The 19,238-nt window shown below is 48.1% G+C and overlaps 1 protein-coding gene and 1 long non-coding RNA gene across 9 annotated transcripts in view; one reads left to right on the forward strand and one right to left on the reverse strand.

Moving 5' to 3' along the window:
- Positions 3,167–19,238, forward strand: part of LOC102162878 — a 381,084-nt gene continuing 365,012 nt past the window's right edge. For all 3 annotated transcript variants that reach the window (XR_002335933.1, XR_002335931.1, XR_002335932.1), the window contains exons 1-2: positions 3,167–3,842; positions 5,063–5,395. This is a non-coding gene — a long non-coding RNA (uncharacterized LOC102162878). The remainder of the gene's footprint in view (positions 3,843–5,062; positions 5,396–19,238) is intronic.
- Positions 9,764–19,238, reverse strand: part of KIAA0040 (KIAA0040 ortholog) — a 34,544-nt gene continuing 25,069 nt past the window's right edge. For 2 of the 6 annotated variants that reach the window (XM_013989639.2, XM_013989638.2), the window contains one exon: positions 9,764–13,410. In XM_013989639.2, coding sequence (XP_013845093.1) covers positions 12,981–13,277 — 297 coding nt within the window. In that variant the 5' untranslated portion in view covers positions 13,278–13,410 and the 3' untranslated portion in view covers positions 9,764–12,980. Of the gene's footprint in view, positions 13,411–14,401; positions 14,878–19,031; positions 19,188–19,238 lie in introns of those variants that run through there. The other 4 variants (XM_021063672.1, XM_021063673.1, XR_002335929.1 and 1 more) reach the window with 4 other exon arrangements.

Here is a 19,238-nt window from a genome sequence, read left to right on the forward strand (position 1 = left end):
CATAGTTTGACTGTCTTGGTCATTGCTCCCTCCCCAGGACTCTTTTCTGTGACTCCCCTTCACGTCCCCACGTCTTCAGCCTCCCTCCCCTCCCCAGCCCCCCAACTCTTCTCAGACCCTGCAAGTGCTCAGCACCAGAGGCTTATTATTTGAACAGACACTTGGCAATGTCACATCCTTTTGGCTTATTTCCCCATCCCTTTGGAAGCCCTTTTCTGTAGCAAAGTCAGGGACCATTGAAGTAACTTAAATTCCTATCCAAGAAAAGAAAATAATAAACCACTTGATTAAGAAAAATTTGCCTTGTGTTATTTCCCCCACCTAAGTGCACTTGAATTCTAAATTTAACCTAAGTGCAAGCGAAGGTACCGTTTGTTCATTGTAATGGAATTTGGTTGGCTGAGGCCTCTTACTGGCATGATGGCAAATTTGGAGCCAGGAGAAGGGAGTGAATGGGGAGGAAGATAAATAACCCTAAAAAGCTGCGGTCCTCCTCCAGGAAGTGGGTTCTCTAGGTTTAACCTCTGGCTGAATGCTGAGCCATACTCGAAACAGTGTTTGTCAACCTTGAAAATTTTCAGCATCCCTGTGGCCCCCTACACACTTGCACCGAGCAATAGCTTGGTAACCACTTGATCTGATGAGGGGTGGTCTGGATGACATGGGGTGTCAGTGTTGGGGGTGAGTGTCTCATTGATTGAGAATTTAAGTGTCTGCCTGCTTACCAGGCAGTGTCTGGGCACTGGGGAGACAAGGTGAGCTCACAGACGTGAGCAAGCCAGACACAGTGCTTGCACTACTGGAGTGTGTGTGCTGTCATTTTTTCACTCATTCACTCATTCATTCAGCAAATATTAAGCCCTATTATGTGCTGGGTTCTACGCTAAGCCCTGCTGCCTTGGAAGTGAATCATACACAAGCTTCCTGCCCTCGTGCTTATAGTCTGTTGGTGGAGACTGACAATAAACCACAGATACACATTCAATTCTCAGATGTGCTAAGTGCTACTAAAGAAAAACATAGTATGATTAAGAGAAGGAGGTGGAGATGGGTGGCAGAAGTAGGGGACTCCACGGCCGTCTCTGAGGAGTAGATGTTTGCAGAGACTGGATGTCTTTAGTCTTGATCTGGCTTCCTCAGGGCCAGAGCCTGGCTAATTTCCTTGTGCATTTTAAACGTCCTTTTGCACAGCTTCTCAGCTCTGAGGCTTCTCCTCCACTGTTTGCACGTAGAGCCCGCACCTTGGTGGCTCAAGAGCCCTGTCCTCATTCCAGCGTGTGCAGGCTTTTTTTTTCTTTTTTTTTTTAAGAAAAGAAAGGCCTCCTTTGCAAAGTGGCTCAGACCCCGAAATGATTCTGAGGGGGGTGGGAGTGATGGTGGGTAGTGTTTGCCTTATGTAACCCTGTTTGGGTGTCAGTCCTACCTGGCGAAGCAGGATCGCTGGGCCCCAGCCCTTGTGACTCAGCAGCTCTGGGCCAGGGGCTGCTGCTGCCTGGGTGACTGCTCACGCTCTGAGGGGCTCTGGCAGAGGGGGGCAGAGGTGGGCAGAGGAGGCCACCCACCGCTGGCCTGTGTGCTCAGGAGGCATCTGTGATGGCAGCGGCACAGCCCTGTGTTCACCGACCCTGGTATTTTTCCACTGCTGGCCAAGGAGAGGGCCTGTGGGAAACTGGAGTTGTTTCCTGCATTCTTTTACCTGTGAGATCCTTGCTGCCCTGAAGGGACACAGCAGGAAAAAAAAAAAAAAAAAAAAAAAAAAAAAAAAAAAAAACCCTCAGTTGACCCTTCAAGGATTCCACTGGGGCAGAGAAGGAAGTGGAGAGAAGTTCATTTTCAAAGGATGTTTATCTGACTGAAGAGAACATTCCAGACCTAAACCTCCATGCCTAGCTTCATCTTAACATGAGCAGTTCTGGCTGCTCCTGCTCTGGTTGCTGAATATAATAAGCCTTGGGAATAGATTGCTGGATAGACCCACTTTTCCAAAGGACACTTAGAGCCAGGTGATGAGCTGTCAGTTTTTTTCTTTTTAAATCTTGCTTTTTTCCTTTTTTTTTTTTTTTTTTTTTAATTTTTTTGCCATACCTGTGGCATGTAGAAGGTCCTAGGCCAGGGATCCAACCCCTGCCACAGCTTCAACCTGAGTAGCAGCAGTGACAACGCCAGATCCTTAACCCCCTGTGCCACAAGAGAATTCTGAACCATCAGGGTTTTGAAGCTTAAGGGACAATTCCTACCTGTTAGGACGAACCAAAGGAAAAAAAAAAAAAGCTGTCATGGAAGGAACAGGCTGCAAAGCCAGGTACTAGGGTAAAACCAGGACAGAAATGTCACAGCAGTTGAGGAAGTCTCCAGCCACTGCGGCACAGTGGGGCAGCCACGGGGACAGACCAGGACAATGGGCACTGTGATGGGGACAGTGCTGTGAGCAGGGCGGGGGCTGTGGAGAAGGCAAATCAGGTGTGATGTCAGCCTGACATCTGGAAGGATGAACCTGAATTTCCCAGGGAGACACGAGAGGCCTGGGAAAAGGCAGGGCACCTTGGAACGAGCCCACTTCATGGCAAAGGGTGGAGTTTGGTGGGTTTGAGGGACAAGGCTGGTTTCTTGGTGAAGTGAGGAGTGTTTGGTAGGGAGCCATGATAGAGAGGTAGGCAGGGACTCGCAGCTCGCACGGTGAACACGGTAAACCAGAATCAGCTGTTGGGTAGACCCATCCCACTTCACCTCCAGAGATGCTGCTTCAATGGGCCTCAGCTGAGTTCTGGACCGCTGATGTTTTTACAGCTCCAGGGGCTTCTAACATGCACGTGGGGTTGAGAACGGGCTAAGATGAAAAAGAGGGCAGTGGAGAACACTCAGGGGTGTTTAAACCTGGGAGTGATACATGAAGTGAGGCTTGTAGTTTGGAAACATCAGTCTGATGATAACATAGAGATTGGAGGGAGGCATAGAGGTTCTGGGGAAAGGATGGAGAGTCGTGGACAAGGGCTATTCCACCAGGCACCGTGTGCTGACTTCCTTGGCCTGTGGCAGAAATGGTGGGAAAGAGGAGAAGAGCCCAAAGGAAAAGATATTTAGGAGGAAGAATGAAGAAGATTGGAGGGGGATGGGTGGTAAAGGGAGGGGGAGGGGTTCTTTGGGGGCTGAGTTTAGAACTGGTTGCTCCTAACAGTAGCCTCCTCTGGGAAGAGGGTCCCAGGCATTATGTTTGTCACATGACATCAAAAGTTCTGCTTTTAAACTCAGAATTCTCAGGGATTCAAGGACCCTTAAAGCCAGGGAATGCTGAAAGAGCCAGGGAGAAAGATTAAGAATGACTCAGAGGGATGCTGTGAAGGAAAAGGGCCCGGTCTGGTGCGTGAAGAGCGAGGGGCTGTGGACAGGGTAGAGTGTGAGGGCCCGCACAGCACTGGCAGCAGAAAAACAAGTGTAAACAGTGAAAGGCTCTAGGCAAAACGTAGTCATTTATTGGATGAAGTCTTCCGTTAAAAAAATTTCGAAGTCTTTTCCTTAAGCCCTTCAGGGGAGCGAAGGAGAGGATCAGGAAGACGTTTCTGTCAATAAAGAGCACGGATCAATCAATACGTTTGCAGGGGCCGCGCTGCGCAGCGCAGCGCAGGGGCGCGCTCTACCCAGCCGGGCCAGCAGATGGCAGTGTGGTCCTACTGGGAACCTCTAGCCTCAGCGCCACTTTCCTCTCCTCCCTAAGGGGAAGTTCTGGGGGTCCTCACTTTTCTTCCTTCCTGGGTAATATGACCTGGAGAGTCAGCCTGTAGGGTACGACTCAGCATCCAGCCAGTGCTTGGCGGCTGCGCAGGCAGTGTTGCTGCATGAAACAGGTAACTGGGAAACACCTTGCAGAGATCACCTATGAGACTGGAGTCCCTCACCGCACCTGGTCTACAGGGCTGGTGGTCAGGCAAAGGGGTGGGGAGGCCTTCATGTTGAAAAGTGAAGGGAGCACCCCTGGAAGGGGTTTTGGGCAGTTCCTAAAGTGCAAAGAAAGCCACTTCCCAAAGTTATGTTAGTTGGTTGTTTCTAACGGGGGCGGGGGTTGGGGACGGGGGGAGATGGGTTGAGTTCAGATTCCAATGGTATATAAAGAAGTCAGGTTCTCCAGTTAGCCCATAAAAGCCTGTTCATTCTGTAATACAGATAAATTGCAGTGTACGAATAGTGACAGAACTAGAAAACGAAGGTATTTTAGTATTGCAATTTAAATAAAACGGGACACAAAATGGAACGAAAACAGTTCTTTATTTCAGCAAGTGAAGCAAATTAGTTTTGATTAGAGAGGGCTAAGAGCAGATGAGGCTGGCTGTGTAGTCTATGCTCATCTCAGCCTGTCAATAATAACCAGTGTTGTGGTTGGACTGGCCCTTGGGCCTCTTATTATGATTATAAGACACCTTTCAGCAATAACCATCAGGAATCTTTGAAAAAAACACAAAAGTTTATTACTTACAAGACCTGAAAATTACACTACACACCTGGAGCATATAGTAAGGTTGAAGGTGGGGGAGGGAAGAGAAAACCAGCACAAGAGTGGGAGTGAGCATAGGATTCTGCTTTTATTGGGGTCTTCTGTGGGGGCCTAGGATTTCAAGGGCTCACTCCTTACTGCTGAATTTAAAACATAGGAGCAGGAAAAGGAGTTCCCGTTGTGGCTCAGTGGTTAACGAGTCTGACTAGCATCCATGAGGAGGCAGGTTCAATCCCTGGCCTTGCTCAGTGGTTGCTCGGTGGGTTAAGAATCCACCGTTGCCATGAGCTGTGGTGTAGGTCGCAGGTGCGGCTTGGATCTGGTGTTGCTGTGGCTATGGTGAAGGCCGATGGGACCCCTAACCTGGGAACCTCCATGTGCCATAAGTGCAGCCCTAAAAAAATAAAAAAAAATAAATAAAAAAAAAAAAGGAAAGTGCAGGAAAAGAAAACAACAGGTGGCCCCAATGGTCAGTTACTGAAATCAACCAAGGTCTCTAAAATGAAGGAGCCCCTGGGGGAGGTGGCCTGGGTCTTTGTCTAGTTGTGTGGCTGACAACTTGTTTATCCCACACAGTGGTCTTTGAAGTGAGTGCCTCTTTGAAATGGAAGCCTCTGCAATCAAAGCTTAAGTCCTGCACTTGGATTATGAAAAAGAAAAAACAGAACTGTCACATAAAGGGCTCACACGGTACAGTGGAACATCTGAAGGAGAGGTTTGGTTGTTTCAAGGCTTGTGGGCAGAGCCCTTTATTGGACGCTGTAAGTTTCTGACCCAGAGGAGATGCTTCTGCGAGTTGAGAGTCTCTGAGGAGCCTGGGATCTCAGACTGGCCTGGCTCATGGTGCCTGATGTGCAGAAGGGATGCTAGACAGGAGGCTGAAGTCTTTGGTTTCCAGTCCTGATTTGGGTGAGTTGCTGACCTTCTCTGGGCCTCAGCGTCTTCCTCTGTAAAGTGGGGATGATGATGATCTCGGGTTTACTCCCTGTGGCAGGGGCCGCAAGAATCAAATGAGATAATGCAAGTGCTCTACTGTGTTAGAAAGCACTCCAGAGTGATCAGAGAGAGGCCTTGCCTCCTTAGTCTTCAGAACCTCATGCAAAACCTTTAGATTTTTTTTTTTTCCTTGATAGAGGTGTATCTCTAGCCAGCTCTAAGGTATCTTTACTATGAATAGTCACTATTGGGATTATTATGGCTCACGCATAGAAAGAAGGAGCAGAATGAGAAAGAAAGGTGAGTAAAGGGAAAGGAGAATCTGTCTATATTTTGGAAAGGGTTTCCTTGGGGAAGATATGAATTGAGGTATGAGCAGTAAAAGACAGGAACAGATGAAGCCCGGGGTTACACAAATCACCCTTGGAAGCATTTCCCAAAAGATGTTCCTCGGAACCCTTGTTCCTCCAGATGTGTTAAAGAAAGAGGTTTTATGGGGAAATAAACTTGGGAAAACTTAAGTAGAAAACTCAAGTGGAGTTACACCAGTTTCTTTATGCCAGTACCCTTAAAAAAAAAAAAAATAAGGCGTTCCTTCATGGCTCAGTAGAAATGAATCCGACTGGCCATCCATGAGGACACAGGTTTGATCCCTGGCCTCTGTCAGAAAGTTAAGGATCTGGGTGCCGTGAGCTGTGATGTAGGTCACAGACACGGCTCAGATTTGGCATTACTGTGGCTGTAGCATAGGCTGGCAGCTCTGGCTCCAATTTGACCTCTAGCCTGGGAACCTCTGTATGCCATGGGTGCAGCCCTAAAAAAAAAAAAAAAAAAAATTAAGACTTTATTTATTTATTTATTGGTCACTTCTGTGGCATGCAGAAGTTCCTGGGCAGGGTTGGAACCCGAGCCACAGCAGTGACAACACCGAATCCTTAACTGCTAGGCCACCAAGGAATTCCCCCATTAGAACCTTTGATGTGACACCTGCATTGCGGATTCCAAGGAGGAGTGGGAAAGTCATAGTAGCAGTGTTTTGAAGACTTACTGGACCATCAGATGCTTTTGATGCTTCGAATATTTAGGTAATATTTCTCAAGATGTGGTTCAGAGACCTCTGCCATTTACCTAGAGTGCTTGTTGGAAGAGCAGGTTGTCTGGCTCTGTCCAAGATGTAATAAATCCACAGAAGGGCCGAGAGGTACTGGGCATCTGCGCCAGTAAGAGACACCAGTGATTCTTTTTCTTTTTTCCTCTAATCAATTCATTTATTTAGCATACAGTGTGTGCCAGCTCCATGCTAGGTGTTGGAGATATAGTGGTGAGTTAGGCAGTTGCTGTTCTGGCCTCTTAAAGGCCAACTCCTAAAGGCAAGTGAGAATGGGGGTGGAGGGCTGGGAGCACAGGAACATGACTGCCAATAGTCTGATCCTGTGATGGAAAAGACCCGTGTGGTTAGGGCAGCTTTCCTAGCACTGATTTTAAATCTGGAGTACTTTACCAGAAATGTTTGTAACAGCAATTAACAGGTTAATTAAGGGGTTATGAAAATCCTGTATCTGGCAATGAACGTGGCATCATTGACCCCGGCAGGTTTGTGACTATCACATAAAACCCAGGGAGTCTTTAGCACATTTAGTCTGAGGACCAGTGACATAGCTGGATTGATGTGCTTGCTAAGTGTAAGGCGGAAAGAATGTGACTCAAACGCTCTCCTGATCTGGACACCAGGGGGCGCTGTCACCCTAGGGTGGCCTGGTTGTGGGCAGAGGGGCTTGAGGCGAGCCAGGAGAGGTACTTAAGTTGTCTGTCACGTATTGCAAATTGGGAGCCCTTAATTCACGGAGTACTGATAATACCGCAGACAGTGCAGTGTGTTACTGTGTGATGGAGATTATATGTACAGGGCATTATTGTGTGAGATGAGGGAATTTATTACACCAACGGGAATAGGAGATGTACATTATTTTCTATCCATATCTCATGTGACTTGTCTGCACCCTTTGACTCCATGACTCTGGCTTTCTCTTGAGAGCTGCTTCTCCTTTGACTTCTAGGACCCAACTCTCTCACGATCTTCCTTCTGCCCTTCATAAGGAACATTTGTTTACTGAGCACTTATAGTAGGTCAGGCCTTGTGCGAAATGCTCTCTATGCATTATCTCATTTAATCCTCTCATCCCTGCCATAGGTACCGTCGTTAATTCTACCCAGGAGTCATGGGCCTAAATTACACAACCCATGGGAGCTGGGTGAGCCTCAGAATGGGGACAGCCTGGTCCTGAGTCCTAGCCTGCTACACTTAGCTGGTCCTTACCAGGCTGTCCCCACGTCACTGCTCCAGGCTGCACTTTCAGGTGGTAGGAAGTGCTGATGGTGCCATCTTTTCTCAGTTTCTCCTCTGGAACTTTCTCCTGGGTATCAGCTTCTGGGTGGCTCCCCTCCCCCTGCCCCTAGTCTGTCCTACTCTAGCTTTAGAACGTCCCTCTTAGGAGCAGTGACCACACTGTACTGTAGTAGTCTCTTTGCCTGTCTGTCCCCTCAGCTAGGCTGTGAACCCCTCCCATGACTCCATATTGGTGCCATCTGGTGTGCTTGGTACATACCAGAGTCACACATGTTAATGGAATAAATAGCCTCAAGAGAGAGTTAGATACTTGCATGCATGGCCATTCCCGAATGCAGTGTCACAAATATTTGAAAACATCCCTTTGAACCTATGCCAGAGACAGCAAGCTAGCTTAAAGGGACTCTTCTTTGCTGTCATGCAGTCCTGTGGCTTTGAATTTGGGACTCATACTAAGGGCAAAGGGCAGGGGGCCAGTGCAGAGCGTTCTGGTGAGTTGAGGATGCTCCTAGCATTGTCCACATTTACACCCACACCCCCAAGGTCAGGGCCGAGCGTGGGCAGGCGGAGCAGAGGGTGCTGCGCTCTGGCAGCCCCTCAGGTGTGCAGCAGCTACCCATCCCCAGGTGGTGTCTGGCCGGTGTTCCCTCCTCTGCAGGGGGCAGTTTGGAAGTCCTGGAGGAACGAACAGGGCTGAGTGCAGGGTCTCTGTCCTCAGTCTGTCATGGAAGATGTGATGACGGGGAGGGGAGCCCAGGGATCAGCTACAGCCACCAAAACACCAACCTGCTGGGGGAGATGAGGCGGAGGCCTGCCTAGGCCCTCGAAGGGCAGTAAACATGGTGTTTTGGGGCCTGTGTGACCGCTCCCCTCACAAGCTTCCAGGCCTGTGTTTTCCAGGATGGTAGCTACCAGCCACGTGTGGTTCTCGAGCAATTGAAATATGGCCGGTGTAACTCAGCTACTGTTCCTTTACCTTTATTTAATTAATTTAAATAGCTATATATGCAAATGAACTTATTTGCAGATCAGAAACAGACGTAGAGACTGGAAAATTTTTGGTTACCAAAGGGGAGAGGTTGGGGGAGAGGGGTGGACTGGGGTTTTTGGATTGGCATACGCACACTGAGGTACATGGAATGACTGGCCAGTGGGGACCTGCTGTATAGCACAGAGAACTCTACCCAATATTCTGTGATGGTCTACGGGGGAAAAGAATCTGAAAGAGGATTCATGTATAACAGAATCACTATGTTGGACAGCAGAAATTATCACAACCTTGTACACCTGTGCTGCAATGAAACTTGAAAAAATGGGAACAAATAGCTGTACATGGCTAACAGTACCATATTAGAAGGGTATGAACCTTTTCATCCTTCCTAGTTCTGTTGGACAGCACTGCTCTGGATGGTTTCTGTTTTAATGACAGCCTGGCATCATAAAAGGAGGAACTGGGAGTGTCCAACTCATGACACTTCTTTACCTATGCAAAACTAAGGCCACCTTGAAAAAAAGACATGCACTTCTACGTTCATATCCTTGTGTGAATGTCTGTCCCCTTATCACCTGTCTACTCTCATCTGTGTTCCTTTGCTGCTAGTATAGAGGCTTTTGATCTCTCCCCTTCCAGCACCCAATTTAATTTAGAGGTCTATTTCTACTTAGTTTTTGCTATTTCCCCCTTTTGCCTTTAAGAAGACATTGATTGACTTCACTGAAGGCAAGTTTCTCTGAGTGTTGCCAAGGAGCATCCGTGTGTTGTTCTGTAGCTGGCACCTCTGCGGGTGCCTAGTCTCCAAGGTGTCTGCTCTGCAGGCAGTGGTGCCAGAATTCATTCCTGGTCCTCTGACCTTGGCTCTGCGGGGCAGGGCAGTGCCAGGAGATGGCTGGGCCTTTGGTGCCCCAGAGGGAGCTGCTGCCTCCGTCATTCTGAGTGATGTCTGGGGAAGGATAATATTGAATGCCAAGAAAATAACTATCTGATGCCAAAAGTAAGGAGGCCAGGCAAGGTTTTTATTTTCAAAGTATTTAATTTAAATAAGTTTTTATCTTGATGTATTTGACGTTTCCAAAAAAAAAAAAAATACTGACAGATACTATACAACTTAGAACCATTTATATTCTTCTTGAAAAGGTGACTTTATCTTCATCTTGCCCTCCTCCCTCCCCACCCCCTACTCCTCCCTGCCCCCTACCCGAAACCCAAAGCGAATCCATTGAGCAGCAGGGGAAAGACCTGACCATTCAGAAGTCCTGAGCCTGGAGGCTTCTCCTCAAGCCTGTGCTGATTTAGGGAGCCTTTTTTCCACCATCCTTTTTGCCCTGTTAGCTTAGCCATTCCCACCCCACCCCACCCCCCGGCCCCCAAGATAGGCCAGGCAGACTCTGCCCTGCCCTTCCCTGCCCCTGGCTGCCTGTCTGTGGCAGTTCTGGGACAAAGGCTGGGAAGAAGGAGTAAAAATGGAGAGGGATGGAGAGATGGAGCCAGGCGGTACCCAGGGAGGAGGAGAGTAAGAAAGGAAAAGAGAAGAGAGAAAGTTGAGAAGGAAGTGGGAAGAAAGGGAAGTAGACTCCAGTGATTGCTTTGAGTTCCTTTTATCCACCCACTTCTTCAACAAACATGTGAGGGCCTGTCACGCACTGGGTGCTCCAGTGAAGGTTGTTTTGGGTGCTCCAGTGAAGATTATCAGGGGAGGCAGGCTGGGGAAAAGATAAGCCTCTTTCAGGGTCTTGGGTCTGCACACTTTGCTATGGAAGCTACGGAGAAGTGGCTTTCTGGGTGTTTCATGCCTGGAGGTAGAGCAAATCCATGCATTCAGGAGATGGCAGGGCACCGCTCCTGGAGACAGAGGCCTTGTCACGGCCACGACGGCTGACTGCTGTCTTCATTCAAACTAGCAGCTGGTTGCCATGGCAACCATGGTACCTGTGTGGTTCCTGATCCCAGAGCTCTGTTTTTCTAGATCATATCTGACAGCAATCTCAGCCATCAGCCTCCACGTCTCCCCCAAGTCATCCATTTTAGGGGGGCTGAGAGTGGGAGACATTCAGGGCAACTCAGCCTGCTGGGCAGTGGGAGGCATGGGGAGGCATGTGCGTGTTGTGCGGGGAGATGACGAGTCATTCTGGGATAGAAGGGGACAGCCAGGTACTCTGTGATAAGCTCTCCAGAAGACAAGGGGACAGAGCATCAGAGGGTGCTTCTTTCTGTGGTCAGAGGGGTTTATGTGTGAGGGGCCTGAGTGCCCAGGTATTTAAAGCCACTTAGGATGGAAGGATGAGCGTGACTGGTTTTAAAATGTAAGCAGGCCTGAATTAAGATTCACAGGGTCACCTGTCAGAAGACCTTGGTGTCATAGTCACCACCCCCTCCACAGGACCAGGCCTGGACTGTGTCCCTGGAGGGCAGGTGACTACCCGCTGGCCCAAGTGAGCAAGCAGAGTCCATTTTTCCATGAACACCATCTTAGAGAATTTAGTCCTTGCTTCTATAAATATCATAGTTTAGCTCCATTGTTAATTACATCTCAGTTTCACCACCATGTAGAAGAGCTTCCATGGGAGAATATTTTAAGACTGCTACCCAGCAGATTTGCAAATGAACTTTTAGAGCACAGCCTGCTCTCAAGTTGGGAATTATCCATCTCTGTGATATGGTCACAGTATAGTCAAAATATCAACCAGTGCATCCTATGAATGGATTAATTTGGCCTCCCAACCTCACCCTTGTAAGGGGACATTTCCTTAACTGACCACGGATCTAGCTTATATGTCCTCATGGATCTTGGGGCACACACCTGTTGACTGGACCCTTGGCCCAGCATGCACTTCCTCCTGCAGAATTCAATACCCAACTTCTGTTCATTGCAGCAACTAGTGGGCTCACTTAGAAGAAGGTCACTTGGAGGAGCTGGTGAGGTATTACACGTTTCCTTAACATCACACATCCAAGAACATCCACAGACAATTCTAAGTACCGACTGTGTGCAAGGCACTTGCCTGAGCTTCAGGATAAATATGAATCAACCTCTGTAGAGCTTCATCCTACTTTCATCAAAACTCTGTTAACTTCTACGTCCCACACGAACATCCCATGAGTCCATGACAACCTGTGAAGTTGTTTCCAGGGTGCCTGCTGTGGGACTGGACCAGCAATTGTCTTCATCCTTTCCCTGCTGAAAACCTTTGGTTTACACATAGGATGTCCCCTGCTCCCAGGGAGCATCTCCTTCCCATCTGTGAACAGGCACCGTACAGGCGCGCAACGGCAGTCCACTGGAGTGGGCGGAGCACACCTGGGTGCCACAGTCTTCTAGTGGTCACTCCCAGGAGCCATGTGTTCTTGCTTGGAGAAGGGAGCCTTGCAGAGTGGCCCTGGGGGTGGCATCTCAAAGAGAGGTTTTGATGTAATCACACGCCCATCAGTGGTAATGAGGACCCTGTCACGAGTTGTAGGACAATAGCTTTCGATGAAGTTTGATCTATCACTTTAAACTTCTCCCAAGTGAGAGGTCAGAAGCCCAGGAACTTGTCTGTTCCCATGTCAGAGTCAACATACAGGAAGGGGGACTGTACCAGGCTGCTGGAATGTCCAAAGATGAGGATTTCCAGTAAAAGGTTATGTGGAGATAGGAACAGGAAAGCCTACATCTCTAACCTGAGTGGTGTGTGGAACTGACAGTGCATAGGCTTTTTCCTGGTTATATAATTGTGCATATGTGCCCAGATCAGGTCTTGGCTATGAGATGTTTTTCTAAGAGCGGATAATGTGCTGCATTGTTTAGGGCCTTGCACAAAGCAGACATTCAGTGGCCATTTGATGAACATGAATATACTTGCTCAGGTACCTATTGCCTGGTTGTGCGTGCCTCTGTGTGTGGTGTGGTGTGTGCATGTGTACACTGGGAAGATATGTCAAGATGTATGGATAAATGTTCCTTGTGCTTCTGCATGTGGACTATGCTGGAGACGGGTGGCAGGCCTGCCTGAGTCTGCAGTAAAGAGCATTGCTAGTGGACATGCAGATGCTGAGACAGAGCCACCACTGGTCCTCGTGCTCCCTGGGAGTGTCCTCCATGGGCCACTGAGTCTGAGGTTTGCTCCTTGGTTGCCATGAGTGCATCACTTCTGGGGTTTCTGCTCCCTACCCCCGTGTGTGTGGTTGGAAGGTAGCCAAGCCCCCAAAGGAGGACACTTCTGCCTCCTGCCTAACTAGACTGGCAGCGACGGCCTCTTTTCCAGCTGAAGAAGCTTGGGTTGAGCAGAGATCCAGAGGTCTTCTTCAGCCTTCTTTTTCTTCTTCTTCTTCCCTTTGTTTTGCTCTGGCTGTTGGCCACTTTTGCTTGGCCGGTTCCAACAGCAGTGGCAACAGATGAAGAGGAATGTGATGATCACCAGTAGGGGCAGCCCCAGGAGGATGCCCAGACAGATGCTGTTGAAGAGGCCCTCTTGGTGTTTGCTCGAGATGATGTCCCAGATGGCGCTGAAGAAGGCGCTGATTTTCTCCATGGTGCTCGGCTAGACTGGGCCAGAGGCACCTCTCAGCTCAACTGGCAGAGCCTGGGCTGAAGAAGATGCAGACTTTTCCCCTTGTAACTTAGTTCTCTTTCAGCTTTGGGTTTGGGCATGCCACAGGGAGCACCTAAAGGGAGAAAAACAGATAACTTAAGGGGGAATGCAGTGGGAATGGGCTATAATTTTTAATAACATCATTGATCTTAGGCTTAGGAAAGGGGAGGAAATCAAAGATTTCCAGAGTTCACTGAAACCATATTGAGACGCAATAAACAAGATAAATGCATGCATTTAGTCAATTAACGAATTCTCGCTGTATGCACGCTATATGGGGCTTAGGATATAAAAATTAGTAGTATATCAGACCTGGCACATAGTAAATGCTCAGCAGTTGTTGGATAAATAAATCAACGAGTGTATTCAGTGTTCTGGTTAGGGGGTCAGCGCCCTGGACCCCCTTGAGGAGTAGTTCTCCCCACAGGACAGCTCCATATCTGATCTTCAGTGAACATGGCATGCCATTTTCAACACAAATGAAAGCTTAAGCACAAGAGACAATGTCCAAGGCCTGCTGGGAGGCTTGCATACTTGCTTCGAATCTCCTCCCTCCCGACACCCACTCCTATGCCTGGCCAGGACCCTTCGTGCTTTGGGTAGGAAACCAGTTCTCTCTGTTTCTCCCCTCTCTGCCCCTCATTACCCTTGTCTCTGCTTTCTGACCCCTACTAAATATTCCAAAATCTCCTTTCCTGCCTGGTCCCTTTCTCTGCAGTGGAAAGAGATTGCAGGCTGATAAGGGATGGGGTCACTGGATGTCACTCTCCTCCTGTCCTGAGCTCAGCTCTTTTTTTTTTTTTTTTTTTTTTTTCTGCTTTTTTAAGGGCCGCACCTGCTGCATGTGTAAGTTCTCAGGCTAGGGGGCAAATTGGAGCTGTAGCTGCCAGCCACAGCCACAGCAGCTCAGGCTCTGAGCTGCCTTTGCAACCTACACCACAGGTCATGGCAATGCCAGATCCTTAACCCACTGAGCGAGGCCAGGGGTTGAACCACAACCTCATGGACTAGTTGGATTCATTTCCACTGCCCAACAATGGTAACTTCCCCTGAGCTCAGCTTACCCTGAGCCGGCACCATTCTGGCTGCTTTTCCAGAGGGGTCCCTCTTCCTTCTCCAATTCTCCACACAGCTCTTAGGCCTCAGCTGTCAAGTCTAAGGTCTGAGAGGAGCCTTTAGTTCTGGAATCCACAGGTCTAAATAAGACTCGAGGGACAGGCATGATTCAAAGAAATTTAAGAGACCTCTTGGCGTAAGACATTGCCTGGGAACCAAAGATCAGCGTGTCACTGATTTCAGGCTGGAGACCTTAGAAATCATCCTAACTTTCTCACCTGAAGATGAAGATCTGAGGCTCAGAGTGGTGCGGGGACAGGTCTGAGAATATACAGAGCTGTGATGAATGCCCAGACCCCTGAATAATGGGCCCTGTGCTCTCTCAAGGCTGCTGGGCAAGCAGGAGGACTAAGGATGGTGACATTATATCCGTATTCCATGGCCATCATTAACAAGTCAACAAGTAAATGCTGCAGAGGGTGCAGAGAAAGGGTACCCTCCTTCACTGTTGGTGGGAATGTAAATTGGTACAACCACTGTGGAAAACAGTATGGAGGTCCCTCAGAAAACTAAGTATAGACAACCATATGACCCAGCAATCCCACTCCTGGGCATATACCCAGACAAAACTTTTCTTGAAAAAGACACATGCACCCGCATGCTCATTGCACCACTATTCACAATAGCCAAGACATGGAAGCAACCCTAATGTCCATTGACAGATGAATGGATTAAGAAGATGTGGTACATATACACAATGGAATACTACTCAGCCATAAAAAAGAACAAAATAATGCCAGCAACATGGATGGACCTAGAGATTCTCATACTAAGTGAAGTAAGTCAGAAAGAGAAAGACAAATACCATATGGTATCACTTATATCTGGAATCTGATATATGGCACACATGAAACTTGCCACAGGAAATAAACCCATGGACTTGGAGCACAGACTTGTGGTTGCCAAGGGGGAAGGGGAGGGAGTGGGATGGACTGGGAGCTTGGGGTTAATACATGGCAAACTATTGCATTTGGAGAGGATAAGCAATGAGGTTCTGCTGTATAGCCCAGGGAACTATATCTAGTCACTTGTGATGGAACATGACGGAGAATAATGTGAGAAAAAGAATATATACATGTGTGACTGTGTCACTCTGCTAAATAGTAGAAAATTGACAGAACACTGTAAACCAACTAGAATGGAAAAAAATCATTAAAATATTCATATTCCACTTAGTTCTTTTCTAAATCACCTTCATGTGCATTATAACTTGTAAATGAGCAGCAGGGCGGGCATTGTGAATGGAGGAAAGCACAGGGGGACCTGGGTCCAGAATCATTTTGAGTCCAGGCTTCACTGGGTTGCCTGGCACTGGAACATAAATGTGTGTTACACACCTGGATGGTGTGTTATACATGGTGTCCCAGCGGTTGTCCTTGGAGGTCTGATTCCTTGGATAACACACTCTATAATTGCCCCATGTACCCAGTGCCTGTGTGACCAGCCAGGCCCCACCTGATCTCGTCCTGGTCTGCAGGTATGGGAATCCATCCCCGTAACACTATTTATACATTTGCACAATTGTATAAATTGGCACCTTCTGCTGTACCATTTGGCCCCAGAAGTCTGATGTCAAGCTGTAAGATGGCACTTATTATATACCAGGCACTGATCTAGCCGCTTTTCACATGGACTCATTTATTCTTCACTACAACCTTGGGAAGAAGGTACAGTTACTTCTCCCCTCCCCCATCCTACAGTGGAAGAGACGGGGGCCCAGACCACACAGTCAGTGAGTGGCAGAGCTGGCCTTGTGGATCCTGGGAAGTTTGACATCAGATCCCCATGGGGTGAGCCTTTCACAGGTTCCCTGCTCTGTTGTGGGAAGACTTTGGTTGCTTTTCCCTAACTTGACCCTACACATAAACTTCTAGGCGACCAAATGCTCCTCGCACGGCATCTCTATGATTCAAATTAGACCACAACAAATGACACTGCTGACAAACTGTCCTGTGCCAGGGATCAGGCTGGCCTCTGGGGAGCATATGTGAATCAGGGCCCACTCTTGGGTTCAGCCAGGGAGAGAGAAGGGCATCAAGTCCTTGGAGATTATCAGGGCAGTGTTCGTGAAAGTAGGTCACCTTGAGAGAAGAGGAGGTTCTGGACAGAGAAACGTGTATGCAAAGGATGCGCCAAGATTCCAGGCAGAGAAACTTCTAGAATGTTGACAGAAGAGGGGGCCTTCTGGTGAGCTTGGAGCTCAGGGGGGAGAGGGAAGGGCTGTAGGTCATTGCCAAGATGGGTAGGGTGTGTGTTTATTTGGAAGGCTTTCGAACTGGAGGCTGTTGTGATCACATCTGCCCTTCAGGAAAAGATAACAGGATGTGAAAAGCTCTGGAAAATGTTTTAAGAGAGCACATCATCCATTTAGCAAATGTTTATTGAGCACCTAATATGTGCCCCACACTGTGTTAGGTTTTGAGGACCAGGAGTGAACGACAAAGATACAGTTTCTGATATCATGGAGCCTCGTACATTCCAGAGGATTTATTATCCTTGAGGCATTATGTCAATAGGCAAATATAAGAAGCAAATTCCAAGTTAGGTTGCTTAGTTGGATGAAATAAGCGCATGCATTTGAATTATGTTTTTATTTCAATGTTTCAGGCCCCTCCACCCCTCCCAACCTTTGTTTCAAACTTGTCCATCCCATGGCATCTAAAATGGTCTTTGAATAAACAGATGTCTTTTTAAGCTAAAGCTAAGTCAATAATTCACTTCTGGATCCCTAAAGGTGATTATTTGATTCTACTCTCCATACAGCCAGAGAGAGATTCATTAACATGTGGGAACCCTGTCTGGGGAAAATTTGATTAAAAGATATTCTTTATATTTTTTAATCTAAGAATTCTCTTCTAGCCCCCCCTCAGGTTACTTGCTGAGCTCGGCTAATCTATAGTGTTTCATTAGTATTTATGAGCTTTGCATTATTAGCATTTCCAGGAAACAATCAAATATCTCCTTGGTGGCATGAATTAAAAGTTAGAGCTTCTATGGAATGCTTTTGCAAAAGAAGCCACACTGTGGGCCTTAGAAATACACGCTGGGAGGCCCCATCCTTTTGTTGGCTCTCAAGTATCGTTGACATTGTTTGAAAAAATGATTCATCTATTCTTGTAAAACCAATAATAGGTGCTAACCGACCTTGACTGTGGTTGTGGGGGTGGGTGTGAGTAAAGAGGAGAGGGGGAAAATTTCTTTCGGTTTTCTTGAAACCAAGCAGTATGCATTTCTGTATCCTCTGTAGTATCTATCTGGGAAAGAGTCATTCATTCTTTCTTCCCACAAGCTTCCATCTGCCTGTATGTGAGGTGTTGATGGAGAACAGAGATCCTGGAGCCAGAAGACCTGGGTTTGAGCCCTAGGTCAACTCTCATGACCTTAGCCAGTTACCAAAAACTTCAGTTACAAAATGAAGCTAATAAGCTTCCTTGTAATGAGGTTGTGAAGATTAAGAGCTCAATCTATTTAATGCCTCTTGTAAACTGCAAAACACTATAAAACATAAGCTGTCCAATAGTGAGTTATTTCCAGATCACAATGGACTGATTCTAACCTTGAGCTTTTCTTTCCCATCCTTCACCTCTAAGCCTGATCCTCATGGCCAAAGAACCATGGACCCCTGCCCCATTCAAAGGAAAAGGGCTTCACAGGTGACCTCCCTGCTGGGTCTGCAGGTCTGTGGCTGCCAGGTCTAGACTCCAGCCTCCAGCCACAGGGTTGGAGGGTCACTTGGGGGAATATCCGATGGTGTCTGGAGGACTTCTGAGCTCAGAGAGTGAGGCGAGGGAGAGCGCCTAGCCCTGTGCCGGCCCCCGCCTCTCAGCTGCTCTAGAGTCCTGTCCTCACATTGGTACCCTTCTGGAGCTCCCCAGCAAGGGGTTGGCTCTACTTTGCACCAGCCTCTTGTTGTTTCTGTTTTTCTAGGTGAACTAGTACATATGGAAAGCTGGAGACTAGTATTGGATAGCAAATGCTTTCTAGAAATGTTCACGATAAGGATCATAGTGGCAACCCAGTTGAAACCCCGAGACCTTCTCCAGGGTGATTTCTAGGTGGTTTACAGCTTTAGCCTTCTTTCGGGTGGTGGGGGGTGAGGCAGGAGGTGCAGGTCTCTCTCAGAGCCTTAGAAGAGTCCTCTCCTGCAGCTGCAGACTCCTGGGTCTGTGTGGGGGCCATCGTAACTGGGGAGCAAAGACCTCCCCTGGGGCTTTTCCCCAAATGTTCCATTGAGCCCATACCTGGAGTCATGGTGATCACTGCGTGCCCTTTATCTCCTCCCTCAAAGAGCTCAGGTGATGGCAGGATGGCCTTCCGGCCAGGCAGGTTGCTGGAGAGTCACCAAGGGAGGTAAAGATACAGATTCCTGAGTTCTACCCCCTGGAGACCCTGATTTGGTAGGTCTAGGGTATGCCCAGGAATTTGTTGTAACAAAACCCCAATCATCCAGTTCAAAAACTGCTGTCTGAGCAAACCAGCCTGATGACCCCTCTCTCTAAGCTCCGGAGCCGTGTGCTAGGCGAGAGAACGGAAGGGTCCTGGGTGAGGAGACGGGGGGAGAGGTCTGTCTTCACTCACAGCAGCACCAGGCCCCCTGGGCTGTTCCTTCTTGCTCTTGGGTAGTCAGGGCATCTTGGCCAGAGTTCTCTCCCGGAGGTCACAGCTCAATGCAGTCAGTATTCATGGAACACTCAACATGTGCCTGTCCTGTGCCTTCAGACCCTCAGCGCCTCCCTGTCCAGGAAGGAGGAGAGACACAAATAGCAGAAGCACAATGGGACAAGT

This window comes from Sus scrofa, chromosome 9 (genome assembly GCF_000003025.6).
Source record: "Sus scrofa isolate TJ Tabasco breed Duroc chromosome 9, Sscrofa11.1, whole genome shotgun sequence".
NCBI lineage: Eukaryota > Metazoa > Chordata > Mammalia > Artiodactyla > Suidae > Sus > Sus scrofa.